General features: G+C 31.8%; 1 protein-coding gene across 1 annotated transcript in view; it reads right to left on the bottom strand.

Annotated features, from left to right (window-relative positions):
- The window catches only part of LOC141345341 (gigaxonin-like), a 41,626-nt gene that overhangs the window by 5,740 nt on the left and 14,981 nt on the right, over nt 1–20,905 (bottom strand). Inside the window, exon 10 of the mRNA XM_073850202.1 lies at nt 20,394–20,658. Within this exon, the coding sequence (XP_073706303.1) occupies nt 20,394–20,658 (265 nt within the window). The remainder of the gene's footprint in view (nt 1–20,393; nt 20,659–20,905) is intronic.

Genomic DNA, 20,905 nt, shown 5'->3' with positions numbered 1-20,905 from the left:
TTCTTGATTTATTAAATAAACATTTGGTATATTTCTCCATGTAAGATATATTCCTACTTAAAATTCTGTAATGCAAATCTGTCAGGCATTACCAAGAAACCATCACAGCATTTGAGAACGAGATGGATCAGGTGATAATACTGATTTGGCAAGACAAGCCTCATTCAAGTCCACTACCATATGAAGCTCTTTAGAATCGCCGTTTTTTGCCTTACCTATCAACGAACCTGTTTTTTCCCCACAGTTGTGCACTGATTGATCACACATATCCGTTTCGCTGTGTGTGCCGGCCAGTGTTTATAGTTACTGGAGTGTGTTGGGTAAATACTGGGATTAACATGAAGGATCGATCCATTTTACATCAGCATGGAACATTTGGAAAACCACCGTGTTTCCTTCACAGGCTTTAATCCTGTGGCAGAGATTTCTCAGCTGCTCCTTCCACTTCCCAGGCATGTTTGCTTCATATAGACAGGCAGGCAATGCCAGAGTGGATGAATGCGTAGAAACGGACACTGAGTCACATAAACACTCGTGTACACCGGAGTCACAGATTTGAATCAGTCAACATCAAGCCATGTCCGTTTGACACACACGCTCGGGCCGCAATGTAAATACTCTATGATCTGTCCTCTGATTTATTTACTACTGACGTGCTTTTCCACACGCTCATTTATAGACTGTCAAGAGTGCATGCTGGGAAGTGGTGTAACTGGAAAAAGAGACAAATCTATGCATTTGTATCGGATGATTTAGGAAACAGTTTGGCGTAGTCATCATATATCATCATGTATCCTTTTTGATTGAGAAGAAAATGAAAATGCTGTCATCATTTCCTCACTCTCATGTCCTTCCAAACCTGTGTGACTTTCTTTCTTCCATGGAACATAAAATGATGAATTTTGCAGCATGCACAATGCTATTTTTCATATAAAAAAAGCCTAGAGTGACCAGAAAGGGCATCTTCTTGACAAAGTTTGGAAGGACTTGGGGTTAGTAAATAATGACTGAAGTTTAAAGGGATGGTTCACTTAAAAAGAAAATTCTGTCATTAATTGGTCACCCTCATATCGTTCCAAACCTGTAAGACCTTCGTTTATCTAATTTTTTGATGAAATAGTCAACAATGCAACTGACACATTCAAGTCCCAGAAAGGCAGTAAGAAATTGTTAAAATAGTCTTTGTGACATCAGTGGTTCAACCTTAATTTTACGAAGCTATAGAATACTTTTTGTGCACAAAGAAAACAAAAATAGCTAATTTATTTAATGATTTCTTCTCTCCCAGAACAATCCTCTGCCTTTTTGAGAGTACCACCATATATGTGCATTCATTTTTGGGTGAACTGTCCCTTTAATTTTGAGGGAACTTTTTTTTTTAATGACAGAAGGCAACAGTATGTTTAATGTTTTGCCCATGTTGTGACTTTCTTTATTCCATGGAACACAAAATGATGAATTTTGCAGCATGCACAATGCTATTGTTCATATAAGAAAAGCCTAGAATGACCAGAAAAGGCATCGTCTTGACAAAGTTTGGAAAAACTTGAGATTAGTAAGTAATGACAAAAGTTTAAAGAGATGGTTCACTTAAAAATTAAAATTCTGTCATTAATTGGTCACCCTCATATCATTCCAAACCCGTAAGTCCATTGTTCATCTTCAAACCACAAACACATTTTTTGATGAAATAGTCAACAATGCAACTGACACATTCAAGTCCCAGAAAGGCAGTAAGACATTGTTAAAATAGTCTTTGTGACATCAGTAGTTCAACCTTAATTTTATGAAGCTATAGAATACTTTTTGTGCACAAAGAAAACAAAAATAGCAACTTTATTTAATGATTTCTTCTCTCCCAGAACAGTCCTCCACTATTATCGAGAGTACCACCATATATGTGCATTCATCTTTGGGTGAACTGTCCCTTTAATTTTGAGAAAACTATTTTTTAATGACAGAAGGCAACTGTATGTTTAATGTTTTGCCCATGTTGTGACTTTCTTTCTTCCATATAAGAAAAGCCTAGAGTGACCAGAAAGGGCATCTTCTTGACAAAGTTTGGAAAGACTTGAGGCAAGTAAATAATGACAAAAGTTTTAAGGGATGGTTCACTTAAAAATGAAAATTCTGTCATTAACCTGGCATTCATTTTTGGGTGAACTGTGCCTTTAATTTTAAGGGCACTATTTTTTAATGACAGAATGCAACAGTATGTTTAATGTTTTGCCCATGTTTAAGTCAGATTCTTTTCTTTTTCATCACCCATATTATTTTAGTGCAATTCTAGCCGTAGTTGGTTTTGTGCAATTTTAGTGCAGGTCCAATTTTACAACCTTGAGGTTCCTCTGACACTTGAGCTGCTTTTTTATTGTTTTTATCTAGACCACAATCTTAGCCATTTTAAAAGTGCTTTATATTTTCATACTTCTGAAGCTTTGAGCAATTTATGAAACCATACAGTTGACTCAAAGCATTTGGAGATTTAGACCACACTTTAAAATGTATAAATGTCATTCCACTATTGAGCACTATTGAAGCAGCGCTTCAAAATGTCTACTATGATATGTCTTTCCACTCTTGAGAAATCTTGAGAAGTCCACTGTTGTGGACAATAAAAAAAAATAAAAATAAAAAATATATAATAATAATTATAGTAATAATAATTATTATTATTATAAAATTTTTTATGTTTTTGAAAAAAGTTACTTGCTCACCAAAAATACAGTAAAAACTGTAATATTGTGAAATCTCATCATTTTATCATTCTAATATGCTAATTTGCTGCTCAAGAATTTATATATATATATATATATATATATATATATATATATTTTTTTTTTACAACCTTGAAGTTCCACTGACACTTGAGCTGCTTTTTTATTGTTTTTTTTTTTTCTAGACCACAATTTTAGCTATTTTATAAAAAGTGTTTTATATTTTCATACTTTTGAAGCTTTGAGCAATTTATAAAACCATACAGTGAACCCAAAAAGTATTTAGGCCACACATTAAAATGTATAAATGTTATTCCTCTCTGGGGAAATCAAGTGGAAAACTTGGTTGTGGACAAAAAATAAAAATAAAAAAATAAAAAAATAATTAAATAATAATAACAAGTATTATTATTAGTAGTAGTAGTAGTAGTAGTAGAAGTAGTATTAGTATTATTATTATGGATTTTGTTATGTTTTTGAAAAAAGTTTCTTATGCTCACCAAGGCATCTACAGTTGTGGCCAAAAGTTTTGAGAATGACAAAAATATTAGTTTTCACAAAGTTTGCTGCTAAACTGCTTTTAGATCTTTGTTTCAGTTGTTTCTGTGATGTACTGAAATATAATTACAAGCACTTCATACGTTTCAAAGGCTTTTATCGACAATTACATGACATTTATGCAAAGAGTCAGTATTTGCAGTGTTGGCCCTTCTTTTTCAGGACCTCTGCAATTCGACTAGGCATGCTCTCAATCAACTTCTGGGCCAAATCCTGACTGATAGCAACCCATTCTTTCATAATCACTTCTTGGAGTTTGTCAGAATTAGTGGGTTTTTGTTTGTCCACCCGCTTCTTGAGGATTGATCACAAGTTCTCAATGGGATTAAGATCTGGGGAGTTTCCAGGCCATGGACCCAAAATTTCAACGTTTTGGTCCCCGAGCCACTTAGTTATCACTTTTGCCTTATGGCACGGTCCTCCATCGTGCTGGAAAATGCATTGTTTTTCACCGAACTGTTGTTGGATTGTTGGAAGAAGTTGCTGTTGGAGGGTGTTTTGGTACCTTTCTTTATTCATAGCTGTCTTTTTGGGCAAAATTGTGAGTGAGCCCACTCCCTTGGATGAGAAGCATCCCCACACATGAATGGTCTCAGGATGCTTTACTGTTGGCATGACACAGGACTGATGGTAGCGCTCACCTTTTCTTCTCCGGACAAGCCTTTTTCCAGATGCCCCAAACAATCGGAAAGAGGCTTCATCTGAGAATATGACTTTGCCCCAGTCCTCAGCAGTCTATTCGCCATACTTTTTGCAGAAGATCAATCTGTCCCTGATGTTTTTTTTTGGGAGAGAAGTGGCTTCTTTGCTGTCCTTCTTGACACCAGGCCATCTTCCAAAAGTCTTGGCCTCACTGTGCGTTCAGATGCGCTCACACCTGCCTGCTGCCATTCCTGAGCAAGCTCTGCACTGGTGGCACTCCGATCCCGCAGCTGAATCCTCTTTAGGAGATGATCCTGGCGCTTCCTGGACTTTCTTGGATGCCCTGAAGCCTTCTTAACAAGAATTGAACCTCTTTCCTTGAAGTTCTTGATGATCCTATAAATTGTTGATTTAGGTGCAATCTTAGTAGCCACAATATCCTTGCCTGTGAAGCCATTGTTATGCAACGCAATGATGGCTGCACGCGTTTCTTTGCAGGTCACCATGGTTAACAATGGAAGAATAATGATTTCAAGCATCACCCTCCTTTTAACATGTCAAGTCTGCCATTCTAACCCAATCAGCCTGACATAATGATCTCCAGCCTTGTGCTCGTCAACATTCTCACCTGAGTTAACAAGACGATTACTGAAATGATCTCAGCAGGTCCTTTAATGACAGCAATGAAATGCAGTGGAAAGTTTTTTTCGGGATTAAGTTAATTTTCATGGCAAAGAAGGACTATGCAATTCATCTGACCACTCTTCATAGCATTCTGGAATATATGCAAATTGCTATTACAAAAACTTAAGCAGCAACTTTTCCAATTTCCAATATTTATGTAATTCTCAAAACTTTTGGCTATGACTGTACATGTATTTTATCCAAAAAAAAACTAAACTAAAAATTGTAATATTGTGAAATATTATTACAATTTATAATAACAGTTTTCTATATAGATATATTTTAAAATGTCATTTATTCTTGTAAAGACAAAAAATAAATTAAAATATAATAATACAATATTAACAATAATTATTGTTATTAATATAGATTATGTTTTTGAAAAAAGTTTATGTTCACCAAGGCATCTATTTCATAAAAAAACAGTAAAAATGGTAATATTGTTAAATATGATTAAAATTTAGGATAACTGTTTTCTATAATGATTCATTTATTCCTGTGATGGAAAATCTACATTTTCAGCATCATTACTCCAGACCTCAGTGTCACATGATCCTTCAGAAATCATTCTAATACTGATTTGATACTGAACACTGATTTTATTCTAATACTGAAATGTATTAACATTTGAAATATACACAGAAATGTTTTAGGATTTAAAAAAATGTGCAGTGGCATTCAAAAGTTTGTGGTCAGTAATAATTTTTATGTTTTTGAAAAAAAGTCTTTTATGCTCAACATGGCATCTATTTCATCAAAAAACAAAAAACAAAAAACAAAAAAACAGTAAAAACAGTAATATTGTGAAATATTATTACAATTTGGAATAACTGTTTTGTATATTAATATATTTTAAAATGTCATTTATTCTTGTGATGGCAAAGCTTAATTTTCAGCATCATTACTCCAGTCATTAGTGTCTTCAGAAATCATTCTAATATGCTGATTTGATGATTAAAAAACGTTTTGCTGCATAAAACTTTTTTTTAGGATTTCTTGATGAATAGAAAGTTTAAATAAACAGTATTTATTTAAAATATAAATCTTTTGTAACATTATAAATGACTTTGTCACTTTTTTCTAATGCAGTGACATTCATAAAATCCAAATGTTATTTGTCCAAATACATTTCATTGCAATTGTACACAAACATTCAGCATTTCTATATGACCAGTACATGTCCTATGTGACAGAGCCTCCCCTTTTCCTAAACATATGCAGCACAGATGTGCGGTTTCACATATTTAAGCCACAGACACACAACCTGATGTGTCTTTAATTTCTCCTATAATTACAAGTGTCTGCCTTTCACCTTAGAACACCAGGTTGAATAAAGTATTCGCATATGAACACTTGAATACATGTGGCATGTCAGTCAATTTATTTCAGTGATGCTGGTTGAAAAAACCCTAAAGCTTCACACATCCCACAAACCTAACATCTAACAGAGAGCTTACTCTGGAGCTGTTTTCAATGGATCAAATTTATACATTGCGTATTTGTTGCCGTTTGTTGGGTTTCTGTGTAAAGTCTGCCTGACAAAGAAGATAAAGCATTGTTTGGGTAATTTTCTCTTTGCTGGTCTCTTATCTCAGTCACATTCATTAAAGTGGAAATCATGATGGATTCAATTTCTCAGTGACCAAGTTCTCTAGTTCTAGTGAGTCTGTGTTACTCTTGTGTAGGCAATGTATATATGTTTACCAGTGGCGGCTACTGGTCTGTCAAATAGGGGAAGCTCATTTTCGGTCTACATCATAAAATTGTCTATTTATTTAAAAGTAAATTCTGCCCTATGTTCCTTTTCAAGAAAATGGTCTGTGACCCTGTCGTACCAACTAGGCGTCTTTTCCAGTGACTTTTCGTGTGCAGTTTCATATGAATGAATGATCTAAAAAAAAATATTAAACTCTGTAAAAGTGAAACAAGGAATGTGGTGTATAATTGTGTGAAATGTATGATGAAAATCAAGCAATTTCGCCAAGCAAATATAAAGAAATAGGTTGCAGCAGTTTTTATTTCGACTGAACTTGAGAAATCCACGATGGGACTGAGCGGCCGCAGAGAGCGCGAACGAATAGCTTCAGCGATTCCTTATAGGACAAAATCGCTGTCAGTCAAAAGGACATGCAATCTTTCGACAGACCCTCCAATCATCACGCAGAAGCTCAGCGTCCAGGCCAGCCCACTCCTCATTCACCCCCAGAGACGCTGAGCGTCCGTGGGCGGGACATAATCGCAGCGTTTATCCAATGACCGTCTAGTTTCAAAGCACTGAAAAAAACCGTTCAAAGCAGCCCCATTGAAGTCAATGGACGCTGGGCTTCAATGGGGAAATGCACTGTGACGCTACGGGAATGTATGAGAAGAAAATCAAGTCAGCCGACCTGCTATATCTAACTGATTCTGAACGAATTCGTCTTTGAGATGAACGTTTTCTAACGCATTTTTAGTCAATAAAATGTTAATACAATAGTACGTAATTTGACCATTAATTTTGTGACATTATAGGGGAAGCTGAGCTTCCCTTGCAGTCTTAAAGAAATCGCCACTGATGTTTACATATATAAAATATAAGTGGAACAAACCATCGGTGGTTAGTGGTTGAAGTTTAGAAACTATTAAATGGTCATTACAACATAGCATAGAAAAACAGCTTGATTCTCAGCGGTACTAGTCTGCAAATGTTCTTTAATGCCCATATGACCTTTTAAAAAGTGAACTTATGTTACATAGAACTGAAATGTCTGTTTCCATATTTCTATCCCTCTAGTCAACACAGCTTTCATACTAGTTAGATTGTCTTGATGACAGACACGCAAGCAAGCTCCAGTGAGGGAAATCTGAGCAGACATCATGGAAGTTCATAATTCGCCATCTGCACGGTAAGGCTTTTGTGTTCATTTGCATATTTTGACATGGTGAAAGATGAGCCAATGAAGCTTTGGGGTTGCAAATTTGGTGAGGTTTTAGAAAAGACAGACTGCATTGTTTGTGGTTTAAGTGGAGTTAAGTTAGCTTTAGCTGATTATGGCAGGGACGCCATGCCACTTATTTGAAGTCATGTAATGCTATCCTTATGGAGTCTTTCATGATTGAAAACGCAGTCGGAGTCTTTTGACAGATCCTGCAGAACCCAGTCTACATATTACACAGTGACCCCAAAACGTTTTTGACATTTCCCATAAACTTAATGATTCAGTGTTTGTGCATCAATCAAGGTTAAAATCTCATCAGTTTATTTTTTAAGTAATAGTTCACCCAACAATGAAACCGTTTGAAGATAAAAATCTCTTGATGGATTTGTTTCTTACAAACATGCAGCTTTCATTTCACAAGAGGTTGTGGATTATTGTGATATTTTTATCTCATTCCCTGCAGAGGATACGTTGGTGAGCAAGGGATGTAATGCTAAATTTCTCCAAAACTGTTCCAATGAAGAAACAAATGCATATACAGTTTGGATGGCCTGAGCGTGAGAACATTTTTAGCGATTGTTAATTTTTGGGTGAGCTATTCCTTTAATTTAGCAATATATTGATAGTATACAACAGGGACATATGCTGGGTTATTTTTTTCAGTGCTTGGTAGTTTTTGTGTTACCCAGCCATTGGGTTAGTGGCTGGGTCAATCTCACTGACAGCTGAAATTAAATACCCTTCCCCCTCCCTCTGAAGAAACAACCCAGTTCAGTGTTGCCAAGTTTGTGAACATTTTTTATGTCCACAGGTTGAAGCGGGCATGGGCACAGGCACGGGCACGGGCACATGCACGGGCACGATTAGGTTAGTTTTGAGTAGCAATTGGGTGGGTTTTGCTGTGTAAACCCTGGCAATCCTGACCGAGCTGTTGAGTTACAGTCAGAGCGCAGGCTTTTTGCCCTTTTTGCAACTTTCTACGAGTGAAATGCGATGTAGTTGTGTTAGGCATGGGGTTACTTCAACCCAGCTCAGTGTTGCCAAGTTTGCAGTTTTCCTGTGGAATTGGGCTACTTTAACACTGTTGCTATGGGTTGTTTTTTATGTTAAAGCGACCCCAATGACGTGGTATTTAGCCACTCGAATGCAAATTTTACCAAGAAAACCCTTTCAAAAAACTGAAATACAGTTATGAGAAGCAATTGGGTGGGATTTGTTGTGAAAACATGGCAACGCTGACCCATTGTTGCACTTCTTCAGCGAAATAAAGATTTATGTACGTTTTATTTAATCTGTATTTACTGTACTGTAAATTATATTGTTTTCATGGAAACGCCTTTTGCCTTGCATAACGTAAACTGTTGAAGTGAGTAGCAATTGGGTGGGTTTTGTTGTGAAAACCTGGCAACCCTGACCCAGCTGTTAAGTGATAGTAAGAGCGTGGGCTCTTTGCATCCTGTAAATGATATTATTTTATGCAATGCAACATACAAGAATGGGATGTCAGTCAGCTAAATGCATCAGCAAAATGCATCAACAGTGGTCGTTTTATGGAAACGCCTTTTGCCATGCATAACTGTAAACGGTTGAAGCGACCCTAATAATGTGCTATTTAGCCTCCGGAATGCAAATTTTACCAGGGAAACCTTGTCAAAAAAAAAAAAGTATTTTAACCCCAAAACATGATTTATACTAGGTGATTTGGGATTGTTTTGAGTAGCAATTGGGTGGGTTTTGTTGTGGAAACCTGGCAACCCTGACTCAGCTGTTAATTTACAGTGAGAGTGTGCGCTCTTTGTTGCCAAGTTTGCCATTTTCCCATAGAATTTGGCTAGTTTAAAACTGTTGCTGTGAGTTGTTTTTTATGTCCGAAGGTTGAAGGAACCCCAATAACGTGATATTTAGCCCAGAATGTGAATTTTACCAGGGAAACTCCATTAAAATAGTGTATTTTACCCTCTAGAACATGATTTTTACCGGGGGACCCCCTTCAAGATGCGAGTAGGCTAGAAATGAGCTAGTTTTGAGTAGCAATTGGGTGGGATTTGTTATGAAAACCTGGCAATGCTGACCCAGCTGTTGAGTTACAGTCAGAGCGCAGGCTCTTTGCGTCCTCTACAGGAGAGAGCGGTTCTCAGTGCGGCCTAGTTGGTGCTCTTCTTCTGCAAAATAAAGGTTTAAATACATTTTATTTCATTTATAGTCTTTGCTGTGCTGTAACTGATACTTTACACAATGCATTTTCTTTTCGAAAATACTTCATTCTAAATACTTAACTTACTTTAAATTAAGTTAAATGTATGTCATTTTGTAAACTATGCTGCATTCACCCAAATTAATTAAACCTGTCTAATATTTTTGTCTAAAACATTTAACCCAACCAGCTAAGTCAAAATTACGGTGCCCGCCAGGGGACACCTTCGGATCACTTATGTTTGTCGTGGCCACGACATAATATCACGTTCCCACGAGTTAATATGACGTTCCCACGAATAAATATCTCGTGGCCACAACATAATATCATGTTCCCACGAGTTTATATGTCGTGGCCACGACAAACATAAGTGAACCGAAGGTGTCCCCTGGTGGGCACCGTACAAAATAACCCAGCATGTGTCCTGTCCAATATTCCCCAATGCTGGGTTGCCAAATAAACCAGCAATGGTTGTTTTTAACCCAGCATTTTTAGAGTGCGCATTTTAGTCACAATATTGTGAGTTATTTTGTTTAAATTTGATCTGCCAACAAAAATTAATTCCAAAAGCTGCATACAAAATAACGTAGTGTGCCACTGAACAAGAATAAATCATTTAAGTGAATGATTTAGTAACTAGCTCATAAAGAGAATCACTCATCAGTGTTTCTAACGAATCGTTTGAGTAAGTGTTATATTAATTCACTCCAAAAAACAGTAATTAACTTTGAATGAATGCCTCGACTCACTCGCTCCTAAACACAGTCACTAGTCACCACCTTGTGTAACAATGTAACCTGCAAAAAAGAGTCATGAAAAAATCTCCAGCTGTTGTAGAAAGCTAAGACATATATCAGTGAGTTAAAGAACAGAGTTAAAGTATTGATGCCCTGCAAAATTGAAAGTCCTAAAGATTTTTTCCACTATTACCACAACAGAGCTGCCATTGACTCGTTGTCACCCTAGAGGTACAGTATGAGAAATTTAACACTAACTACCTATTGACGTAACAAGAGTCTTCTGTTGTTTTATTACGGTGATACAAGAAGGTTGCCATAGTGTTAAAATGATACGACCACAGAATTACTCAAAACATATGGCAGGGAAACCACAGTGTTACAGTAGAGGTTAGACATGGCTATGACAGAGCTGAAAAGAATGAAACAGATATGTGCTTCACTGTTACATCTGATTTTCTGCAGATGTGTAATACATCAATGCCAGAGATGACACATTTGACTTATGTAATCGGTTACAATTACAACAATGCACAATAATTTAGTGATAAGTAGTAAAACGGTTGTCTTGATGATATCACATTGTTGTCAAAGTCACTTAGACATGACTGAAGTGAAATATCTCAAATAATCTATAACTCTGATACGTAAAGTGTCTAAATTTAAAGCTCCTAAGTAAAAAAGCTTTGAAATTCTCTTCGCAAGAGATCATTTATCATCTGTAGTGATTGTAGTTAAGAGCTGAGCTCGTCTAACCAAACCCTCTGGCCCTTCGTAAATTATGAAAGTAGTAGTGACGATAATTCACAGGGTTTTACTTGAGATTATTCTTCTTGAATTGTACTTTTCCTTTGGCCTTTTAAAACACTTTGGGTGAAAAACGGGGTCGTTGTGGATATCCGTTTGCCATGAATTATAAATTGGGACACCTTTATTATTAAAGTAAAAATGAGAAGGGAGTTGTGCAAAAACATGTTTACATCTTTACTTTGAGGTCATTTATGATTCACACTAGAAAGGTATTCTTAGCACTGCTGACGCAGTCTAACAAAATTGCCTGTTTTTCTTTTTAGAGCTGTATTTCGCTACAATAACCATAGCAAGATTACAGACTATGTCAAAGCCACATAATGCCTGTTATTTTATTCTTTTAATGGTGGAGGATCTCTGTTCTGTCTGAATTGAGTCTATAACCATCAAGACAAAAATCAGTGACATGAAAGAAAAGATTAACACGTGCTAAAATCACGCAGTTCACTGAGAAGGCAATCCCAAACGCATTGCTTTTAGTTTTGTGACGTTTAGAAATTATTTTAAATGTTTATTTGAGTCTTTAAAACAACTTAACAAATTACTTGCAATATTACTACTAATAATTTTGCTTTTACCTGTTTTTTTTTTTAGAATTTATTATTTGTAATTATTTAGTTTTTATTTTATTTTAAAAAACATATTTATTTACAAACATTACATCACATTTGTCATTTATTTATTTATCTTTTATTTTATATGGAAGCCCGTTACCACCAAGGATGAAACATTTTATTTTAGATTTTTTTAATCTCACAATTGTACTTTAAAACTGTCATAATTTTGACTTTTTATCTCATAATTACAACATTTAGTCAAAATTTTGACTTTTTATTTCATAAATAAAACTCTTAAAGTCAAAATTTTGACTTTTTATCTCATTATTACAACTTTTAAAGTCATAATTTTGACTTTTTATCATAATTATGATTTTTTAAAATCATAATTACAACTTTTTTTATCTCGTAAATACAACTTAAGTCATAATTTAATTTTTTTCATCCCCTAATTAAAACTTTGTCAAAATTTTGACATAATGTTGACTTTTTTGTCATAATTACAACTTTTTATCTCGTAAATACAACTTTTAGTCATAATTTTTTTTATCCCCTAATAACTAAAACTGTCATCATTGACTTTTTATCTCATAATTTTGACTTCATAATTCATAATTTCAACTTTGTAGGTCAAAATTTTGACTTTTTTGTCATAATTAAAACTTTTCAAGTCAAAATTCCAACTTTTTACCTCATTATTACAACTTTTAAAGTCATCATTTTGACTTTTTTATCATAATTATGACTTTTTTTTAATCATAATTCCAACTTTTTTTATCTCGTAAATACAACTTAAGTCGTAATTAATTTTTTTCATCCCTAATTAAAACTTTGTCAAAATTTTGACATAATGTTGACTTTTTTTGTCATAATTACAACTTTTTATCTCGTAAATACAACTTTTAGTCATAATGTTTTTTATCCCCTAATAATTAAAACTGTCATCATTGACTTTTTATCTCATAATTTTGACTTCATAATTCATAATTTCGACTTTGTAGGTCAAAATTTTCACTTTTTTTGTCATAATTAAAACTTTTCAAGTCAAAATTCCAACTTTTTATCTCATTATTACAAGTTTTAAAGTCATAATTATGACTTTTTATCTCATAATTAAAACTTTATAAAGTCATTTTTAAATTTTTTTAATCTCGCAAATACAACTTTTAAAGTCATAATTTACTTTTTATCCCCTAAATAAAACTGTCGTAATTCTGACTTTTTATCTCATAATTTCAACTTCATAATTCATAATTACAACTTTTAAAGTCATAATTTTGACTTTTTTGTTATAATTATGAATGTAAATCATAATTTTGACTTTTAAAGTAATATTTTTGACTTTTTCTCTAATAATTACAACTTCTAAAGTCATGATTACAACTTTAAAAGTATATTAATTTATTTATTCACAAATATTACATCACATTTGATACTTATTTCTTTCTTTCTTTTCTATTTTATTATGGAAACCTGTTTCCAACACAGGATAAAAATTAAAAAGTAACTCCTAAAAAGTAAAAAGTATCTCCTTCTTTTTCAATTCTGAGAAAAAAGTAAGTGTAATTGTGTTACATAAATTCTTTTTTCCTAATTCTGAGTTTACATTTCAGAATTCAATTTTTCCCCCATCATGGAAAAAAAAAAATCTTGTAATTGTGCATTTATATCTCACAGTTCTAACATTTTAACTTGCAATTCTGGCTTTTTTCTCTCATAACTGCAAGAAAAAAGTCTGAATTGTGAGATTATAAACCGAATTGTAAGGAAAAAGTGTGAAATAAAATGTTGCAATAATCTTCAAGCTTTTTATATTTTATTTAAGAAATATGCAGTAATAAAACCTGTTTTATGAGGTTTAATTTAATAAGGTTAAAAAAAATGTATTAAGTTTCTAAGGTGAAATAGAATTGTGCATTTTCAGCCAAATCTTGCTATATTTTTCCATTGAGCAATTACGAAAAAATGTAATTTTACTAATTAAACATTATTATGACTTCACGTATTGGTTAATTTATTTGCATCCTCAACTTGTCTTACAGTTCAAACATAATATTGCACAATACAGGATTCTGAGCATGTTTTTGGCACTGCAGCAGATCTAATTTTGCACGTATCTTTAGAAGAACCTCAGATGTATTGATTGGTGATGGCAGTGGGCTGGAGTTAATTAAATCTAATGTCCCCTGACAGTTCTCTGGGCTAGAGTGCAGAGCCTGCTCCGTGTCTACGGACTCCCAAACGTGTTGTGATTTAGCAGGTTTTCTGCTCTTTTAATCCCTTTTGCCAAAGTTTAGACCTCTGAGAAATTCTAGTTTCCATGTCTCTGAGCATGCTTCATAAACACTTACTACCTGAGCTTTGGGTTTGCACAGTCCTTCTGGGAGAAAATCAAGACTCCCTTGGCTTATTAATAATGATCGTATATTCTCAATTCATCCTGTGAGAGGACAGGTGCTTAGCTGAAATGGGGTGACAGGAATATTTTGGCAGCATAATGGTGGATTGCTCTGAATCAGAAAACAGCTTCATATCTCTGGGGTTTTTGTTTTTAAGAGCTCTTATCAGCTGTGGAGTGTATGTTTTGAAATTATATGATTGTGTGCTGGGTGTGTGGCTTTTCCTGTTTTCATAGGAGTTTGTTTTTTTGAGAAAACAGTTTTGTATTGTTTTTATAATGTGTTTTCAATGTGATTCAGCTGTTTTTAAAATAAGTCTCTCATCCTCAATAAGGCTGCATTTATTTGAAAAATACAGTAGAAACAGTAATATTGTTAAATAATTTCAACTTTTTAACGCATGATTTTTTTTCTTATATGTGGAGGAAATGGGCTTCCATATAATTCAACTTTGAAATTCATAATTTTGACATTTTAATCTCATCATTTAAATTTAGTATGTCATAATTTCGACTTTAAGTCATAACTCTGACTGAAATTAGTCATAATTATGACTTTTAAAGTCATAATTTCGAATGTTTAAATCATAATTCTGATTTACCTCATAATTTCAACTCAGTAAGTCATAGTTTTGACTTTTTATCTCATAATTAAAATTTTTAAAGTCATAATTTCAACATTTAAAGGCATAATTTCGAATGTTTAAATCATAATTCTGATTTACCTCATAATTTCAACTCAGTAAGTCATAGTTTTGACTTTTTATCTCATAATTAAAAATTTTAAAGTCATAATTTCAACATTTAAAGGCATAATTTCTACTCTTTATCTCATAATTATTACTTTTAAAGTCATAATTTTGATTTTTTAAGTCATAATTCTGACTTACCTCATAATTTCAACTCTGTAAGTCATAATTTTGACTTTTTATATCAAAATTACAATTTTGAAAGTAATAATTTCAACATTTAAAGTCATAATTTCTACTCTTTATCTCATAATTATTACTTTTAAAGTCATAATTTCACATTTTTAAGTCATAATTCTGACTTAACTCATGATTATTTTTAAAGCCATAATTTTGACTTTTTATCTCATAATTACAACATTTAAAGTAAGAATTTCAACATTTAAATGCATAATTTCTCATTTTTATCTCTTAATTACAACTTTTAAAGTCATAATTATAACTTTTTATCTCATAATTAAAATTTTTAAAGTCATAATTTCAACATTTAAAGGCATATTTTAATCATAATTCTGATTTACCTCATAATTACAACTTTTAAAGCCATAATTTTGACTTTTTATCTCATAATTACAAATTTTAAAGTCAGAATTTCAACATTTAAAGGCATGATTTTGAATTTGTAAATCATCAATTTTCAATTTATCTCATAATTACGACTTTAAAGTGATAATTTCAACTTTTTATCTCATAATTAAAACTTAAAGTCCATTTTGACTTTATTAGTCATAATTTTGATTTTGTAAGTCAATTTCAATTTATCTCATAATTACAACTTTAAAGTGATAATTTCAACTTTTTATCTCATAATTAAAACTTAAAGGCATAATTTTGTCTTTGTAAGTCATAATTTTGATTTTGTAAGTCATAATTTTAATTTATGTCATAATTACAACTTTAAAGTGATAATTTCAACTTTTTATTTCATAATTAAGACTTAAAGTCCATTTTGACTTTGTAAGTCATAATTTTGACTTTGTAAGTCATAATTTTGACTTTGTAAGTCATAATTTTGACTTTGTAAGTCATAATTTTGATTTTGTAAGTAATCTTTTCAATTTATCTCATAATTACAACTTTAAAGTGATAATTTCAACTTTTTATTTCATAATTAAGACTTAAAGTCCATTTTGACTTTGTAAGTCATAATTTTGATTTTGTAAGTCATAATTTCAATTTATCTCATAATTACAACTTTAAAGTGATAATTTCAACTTTTTATTTCATAATTAAGACTTAAAGTCAATTTTGACTTTATTAGTCATACTTTTGATTTTGTAAGTAATCTTTTCAATTTATCTCATAATTACAACTTTTAAAGTGATAATTTCAACTTTTTATCTCATAATTAAGACCTTTAAAGTCAATTTTGACTAAGTCATAATTCTGATTTTGAAAGTCATAATTTCGATTTATCTTTTTTTTTACAACTTTTTACTCATAATATTAACTTTGTCATAATTTTGACTTATCTCATAATTAAGTGATATTTTTTGTTATTTTATCTCAAAATTAAGACTTTTAAAGTCATAATTTTGATTGATCTTGTAATTATAATTTTTAAAGTCATAATTTCCACTTTTTATGTCATAATTTTTATTTATTTATTACAATTTAAGTCATAATTTGAAAGGCATAATTACTTTTTAATCTCATAATGATGACTTTTTAAAGACCATCCAAGCGGTATTAAATTGTAATAATACAATATTAAATTGTAATAATATTTCACAAGGATAAAAGACTTATTATTTTTTATCTGACATTGACATTTATTTTGACATTATTTGATGTGTGACATTCACCTTGAATGTATACTTGATAATTATCTGCAATAAATTAAAAGAATTAGTAACAACAATTAGTAATCTTGTATAATAAGTTCCCATTAGTTAAAAAACCATTGTGTATCAGACACACGTTTGAAAAATCTCAAACTCTCTCTGTGACCTTTATAAATGATTTAAAATGTGATTTATTATATCTCTTCCACAGATAAAGCCAACTCCAGGTTGTTTGCATGCAGAAGCGTGTCGTCCCAAAGGTGATAAGGATAGCTAATCTTTTTCTGTGCTGAGCTTCATCATTCCCATGAGCCTCTTCTTATTAGCGATGCACAGTTCCATCAGAAACAACCTTCAAATGGAGCAATATCCGGTGCTGGCTAATTATCAAACTTCAGATCTTAATAGATCTTTTGTGAAGGTAAGAGCAAAATCAATCACAAATGTAGCCTGAGAGCATCTACTTTCAGAGGGCCAATTTGTCCACCATTTCACATCAATCGCTATCTCACAGCCTCGTGTAAATTGAAAGCAGAGTGAGGCGAGCGAGCGAGGATGGATCTGGCCGTTCTAGCGCCTGTCTTCCTTGCAAATATCACCCAAGGGTGAGAATGAATCAGGCTGAGGGCCCATTTTCCAAGCAATGGTTCGCTATTATCGCACTGCACGTAGAACTTTGCTTTTATTCTTTCTATCATCGCGTACATTTATCGTTGGGTCTGTATTACCCAGGGTTGTGTGCTAATGCAGTTTTGAAACTGCTGATGTGAGAGGAGGGTCCCACTCAAACAGATGTGAATAGATGTATTGGAGATTTGCTTGGGCCCCAGATGCATTCATTTTACATGCGCACACATTCTGTTTCCCAGCAGATATTCTGAATGGATACTTACACTAATCTCCCCCTGAAGATGTGAACAATTGCTCATTTAATGGCAGGAGGAATACCATTTAAGCTCGCATTGCTACCTCCCCAATGTTTTGGTCAAATCCATTAATCATTTTGTCCAAAGGTGGTCTATAGTACCCAGAGAAAGCATATATCCAGAAGCTTTCACATTCATCTCAATGACAGTTGCTAGGCAGGCGCAGCATTTCCTCAAAGTATTTATAATATATTATATTATATTATATTATATTATATTATATTATATTATATTATATTATATTATATTATATTATATTATATTATATTATATTATATTATATTATATATTGTATTAAATATCAATGACAGTGGCTCAGCAGGTGCAGGATTTCCTCAAATTATTATATTATATTATATTATATTATATTATATTATATTATATTATATTATATTATATTATATTATATTACATTATATTATATTATATTATATTATATTATATTATATTATATTATGTTATATATTATATTATATATCATATCATATCATATTATACTATATAATATTAAATCTCAATGACAGTTGCTCAGAACTCACAAATTATTTATATTATATTACATAATATATTATATTATATTATATTATATTATTATAATATAATATTTTATAGTATATTATATTATTAAATCTTAATGACAGTTGCTCAACAGGCGCAGGATTTCGTCAAATTATTTATATTATTTTACATATTGCTATCTAATAATATTAAATATATTATCTAATAATATTAAATATATTATCTAATATATTATATTATATTATATTAAACCGTAATGACAGATGCTCAGCAGGCGCAGTATTTTCTTAAAGTATTTTTCATATTATATTGTATTGTATTATATTAATTATATTATATCTCAATGTCAGTTGCTCAGCAGGTGCAGCATTTTCTCAAAGTATTTATTATATTATATTATATTTTTATTTATTTTATTATTATTATTATTAATTTAATTTTACATCTCAGTGACAGTTGCTCAGAAGGCGCGGAATTATCTCAAAGTATTTATATTATATTATATATTAAATATCAATGACAGTTGCTCAGCAGGTGCAGGATTTCCTCAAATTATTATATTATATTGTAATTGGAATCATATTATATTTGGAAAAATTCAGTTTTTTCATGTTTTTGAACATGTCTCATCCTAACAATTTAATTATGCATTTATTTAAATATTACAATTGATTATATTTTGTATATTATATTATATATATTATATAATATTACATTATATTATATTTAAATTTTATTTTCTATTTACTTTCTTATTTAATTTTTATTTTATTTGATTTGATTTTACATCTCAATGACAGTTGCTCATGAGGCGCAGTATTTTCTCAGAGTATTTAGTATATTATATTATATTATATTATATTAATTATATTTTCTAGTTTTATTTTATTTTACATCTCAATGACAATTGCTCAGCAGGTGCAAGATTTTTAAGTCATAACTTCACTGTTTTATCTCATAAAAATGACTTAAGTATTTTATAATTTTGACTTTTTCAGCAGCCATTACTCAATTTTTTTATATATAATTTTAAAATGTAAAAGAAAAAAAATTATCATCCAAGTGGTATTAAATTGTAATAATACAATGTTAAATTGTATTATATTTTACAAGGATAAAAGACTTCTTTCAATATAATTGTATGATTATTTTTATCTAATAATATTTTATTTTGTATATTATATTATATTATATTATATTATATTATATTATATTATATTATATTTTCTATTTATTTTATTTTATTTTTATTTTATTTTATCTTCTAAGTTTACATCTCAATGACAGTTGCTCAGCAGGTGCAAGATTTTCTCAAGTATTTACATTATATTATATTATTTTATATTATATTATATTATATTATATTATATTATATTATATTATATTATATTATATTATATTATATTATTATTACTAAAAATATATTGTATTAAATCTCAATGACAATTGCTTAGCAGGCGCAGAATTTCCTAAAAGTATTATATTATATTATATTATATTATATTATATTATATTATATTATATTATATTATATTATATTATATTATATTATATTATACATTGTATTAAATCTTAAATCTTAATTCCAATAATTATGTATAGAAAATGATCAGTCTGCTCAATTTTTTTTAGGTTTGTGGAAGAAATCTCATCCTAAACAGCTTATTAATGCCTTTATTTAAATATTACAATTTCTTTTTTTTTTTTTCTTTTTTTTTGCATTTTAATATATTTTAAAATGTAATTTATTTCTGTGATTCTAATATGCTAATTTGGAGTCAATTAATTATTTATTGTCCTTAATGTTATTATATATTTCCATGTCTATATTTGTCATCAACGGCAAAAGATGTTTTTTGGGCAGATTGCTGTAGTTACAGCATCTACCAGCAGGGGCAAACTTGCCAGTACTATAGCCAGTGTTGACTCTTTGGCTTGTCCAGGCTTGCTTACGTTTTCAATGAGAGTCCATGCAAGTCATGCTTTTAAGGTTACAAACAGGACACATGGTCTCCTACCTCCTGCAAACTAGCATAACTCAGTTTTGACATATTTGAGTTCAGCATCTCATTATGGTACCAGACTCACTCCTTCAGGGAGAAGTGTCTCTTATCTCCATGCACGTTTTGCCTCGGCGCTAAATCTTTTCCTCTATGCATTAGGAGTGATATAAAACACAAAGGCTGAGTATATGGATGACAGTCAGGTCAGTGCCTGAGAGGGGCTCGTATGTCAGCGTGGCGAGATTGGCTCCAGATGCCGTGAAATGTGTTACAGACCAACAGTGGCTTTGTAATGTGAACGTGTGGGATGAGAGCTCTCTGTGAGAGCCGCATGCTTCCTTCTTGATATGGGCGGCAGACGTATGCCTGGGCCCCATGGTAATTGTCTGCTCCGTGCGCGGTCTGAAGAAGCTCTCCGAGCACAATAGGTGGGAGGACACGCTGTTGGCTGCTGGGGCTGTTCTAATAAACAGGTCTGCTGCAGAAGATGTGGGTTTTGTGCTTGTGGTAGTCTCACGTAGACAGACTTTTCACAGTCTGGTAATCATTGCAGCATATTCTGGCCAAGATCTGCACGCTTATACAGGAGACTTTCCAACCAACATTTGAAGTAAACAGGCCCTAGTGTGTTTTGTTTTTACATTTAATCATGTTTTAACAGAAGTACAGTAGATTATACAGAAAGCATATTAATAATAATTAATAGTAT

The sequence above is a fragment of the Garra rufa genome, chromosome 11, assembly GCF_049309525.1.
Source record: "Garra rufa chromosome 11, GarRuf1.0, whole genome shotgun sequence".
NCBI lineage: Eukaryota > Metazoa > Chordata > Actinopteri > Cypriniformes > Cyprinidae > Garra > Garra rufa.
Note: the sequence above shows the minus strand (reverse complement) of the source record. Positions and strands in the feature narration are given on the sequence as shown.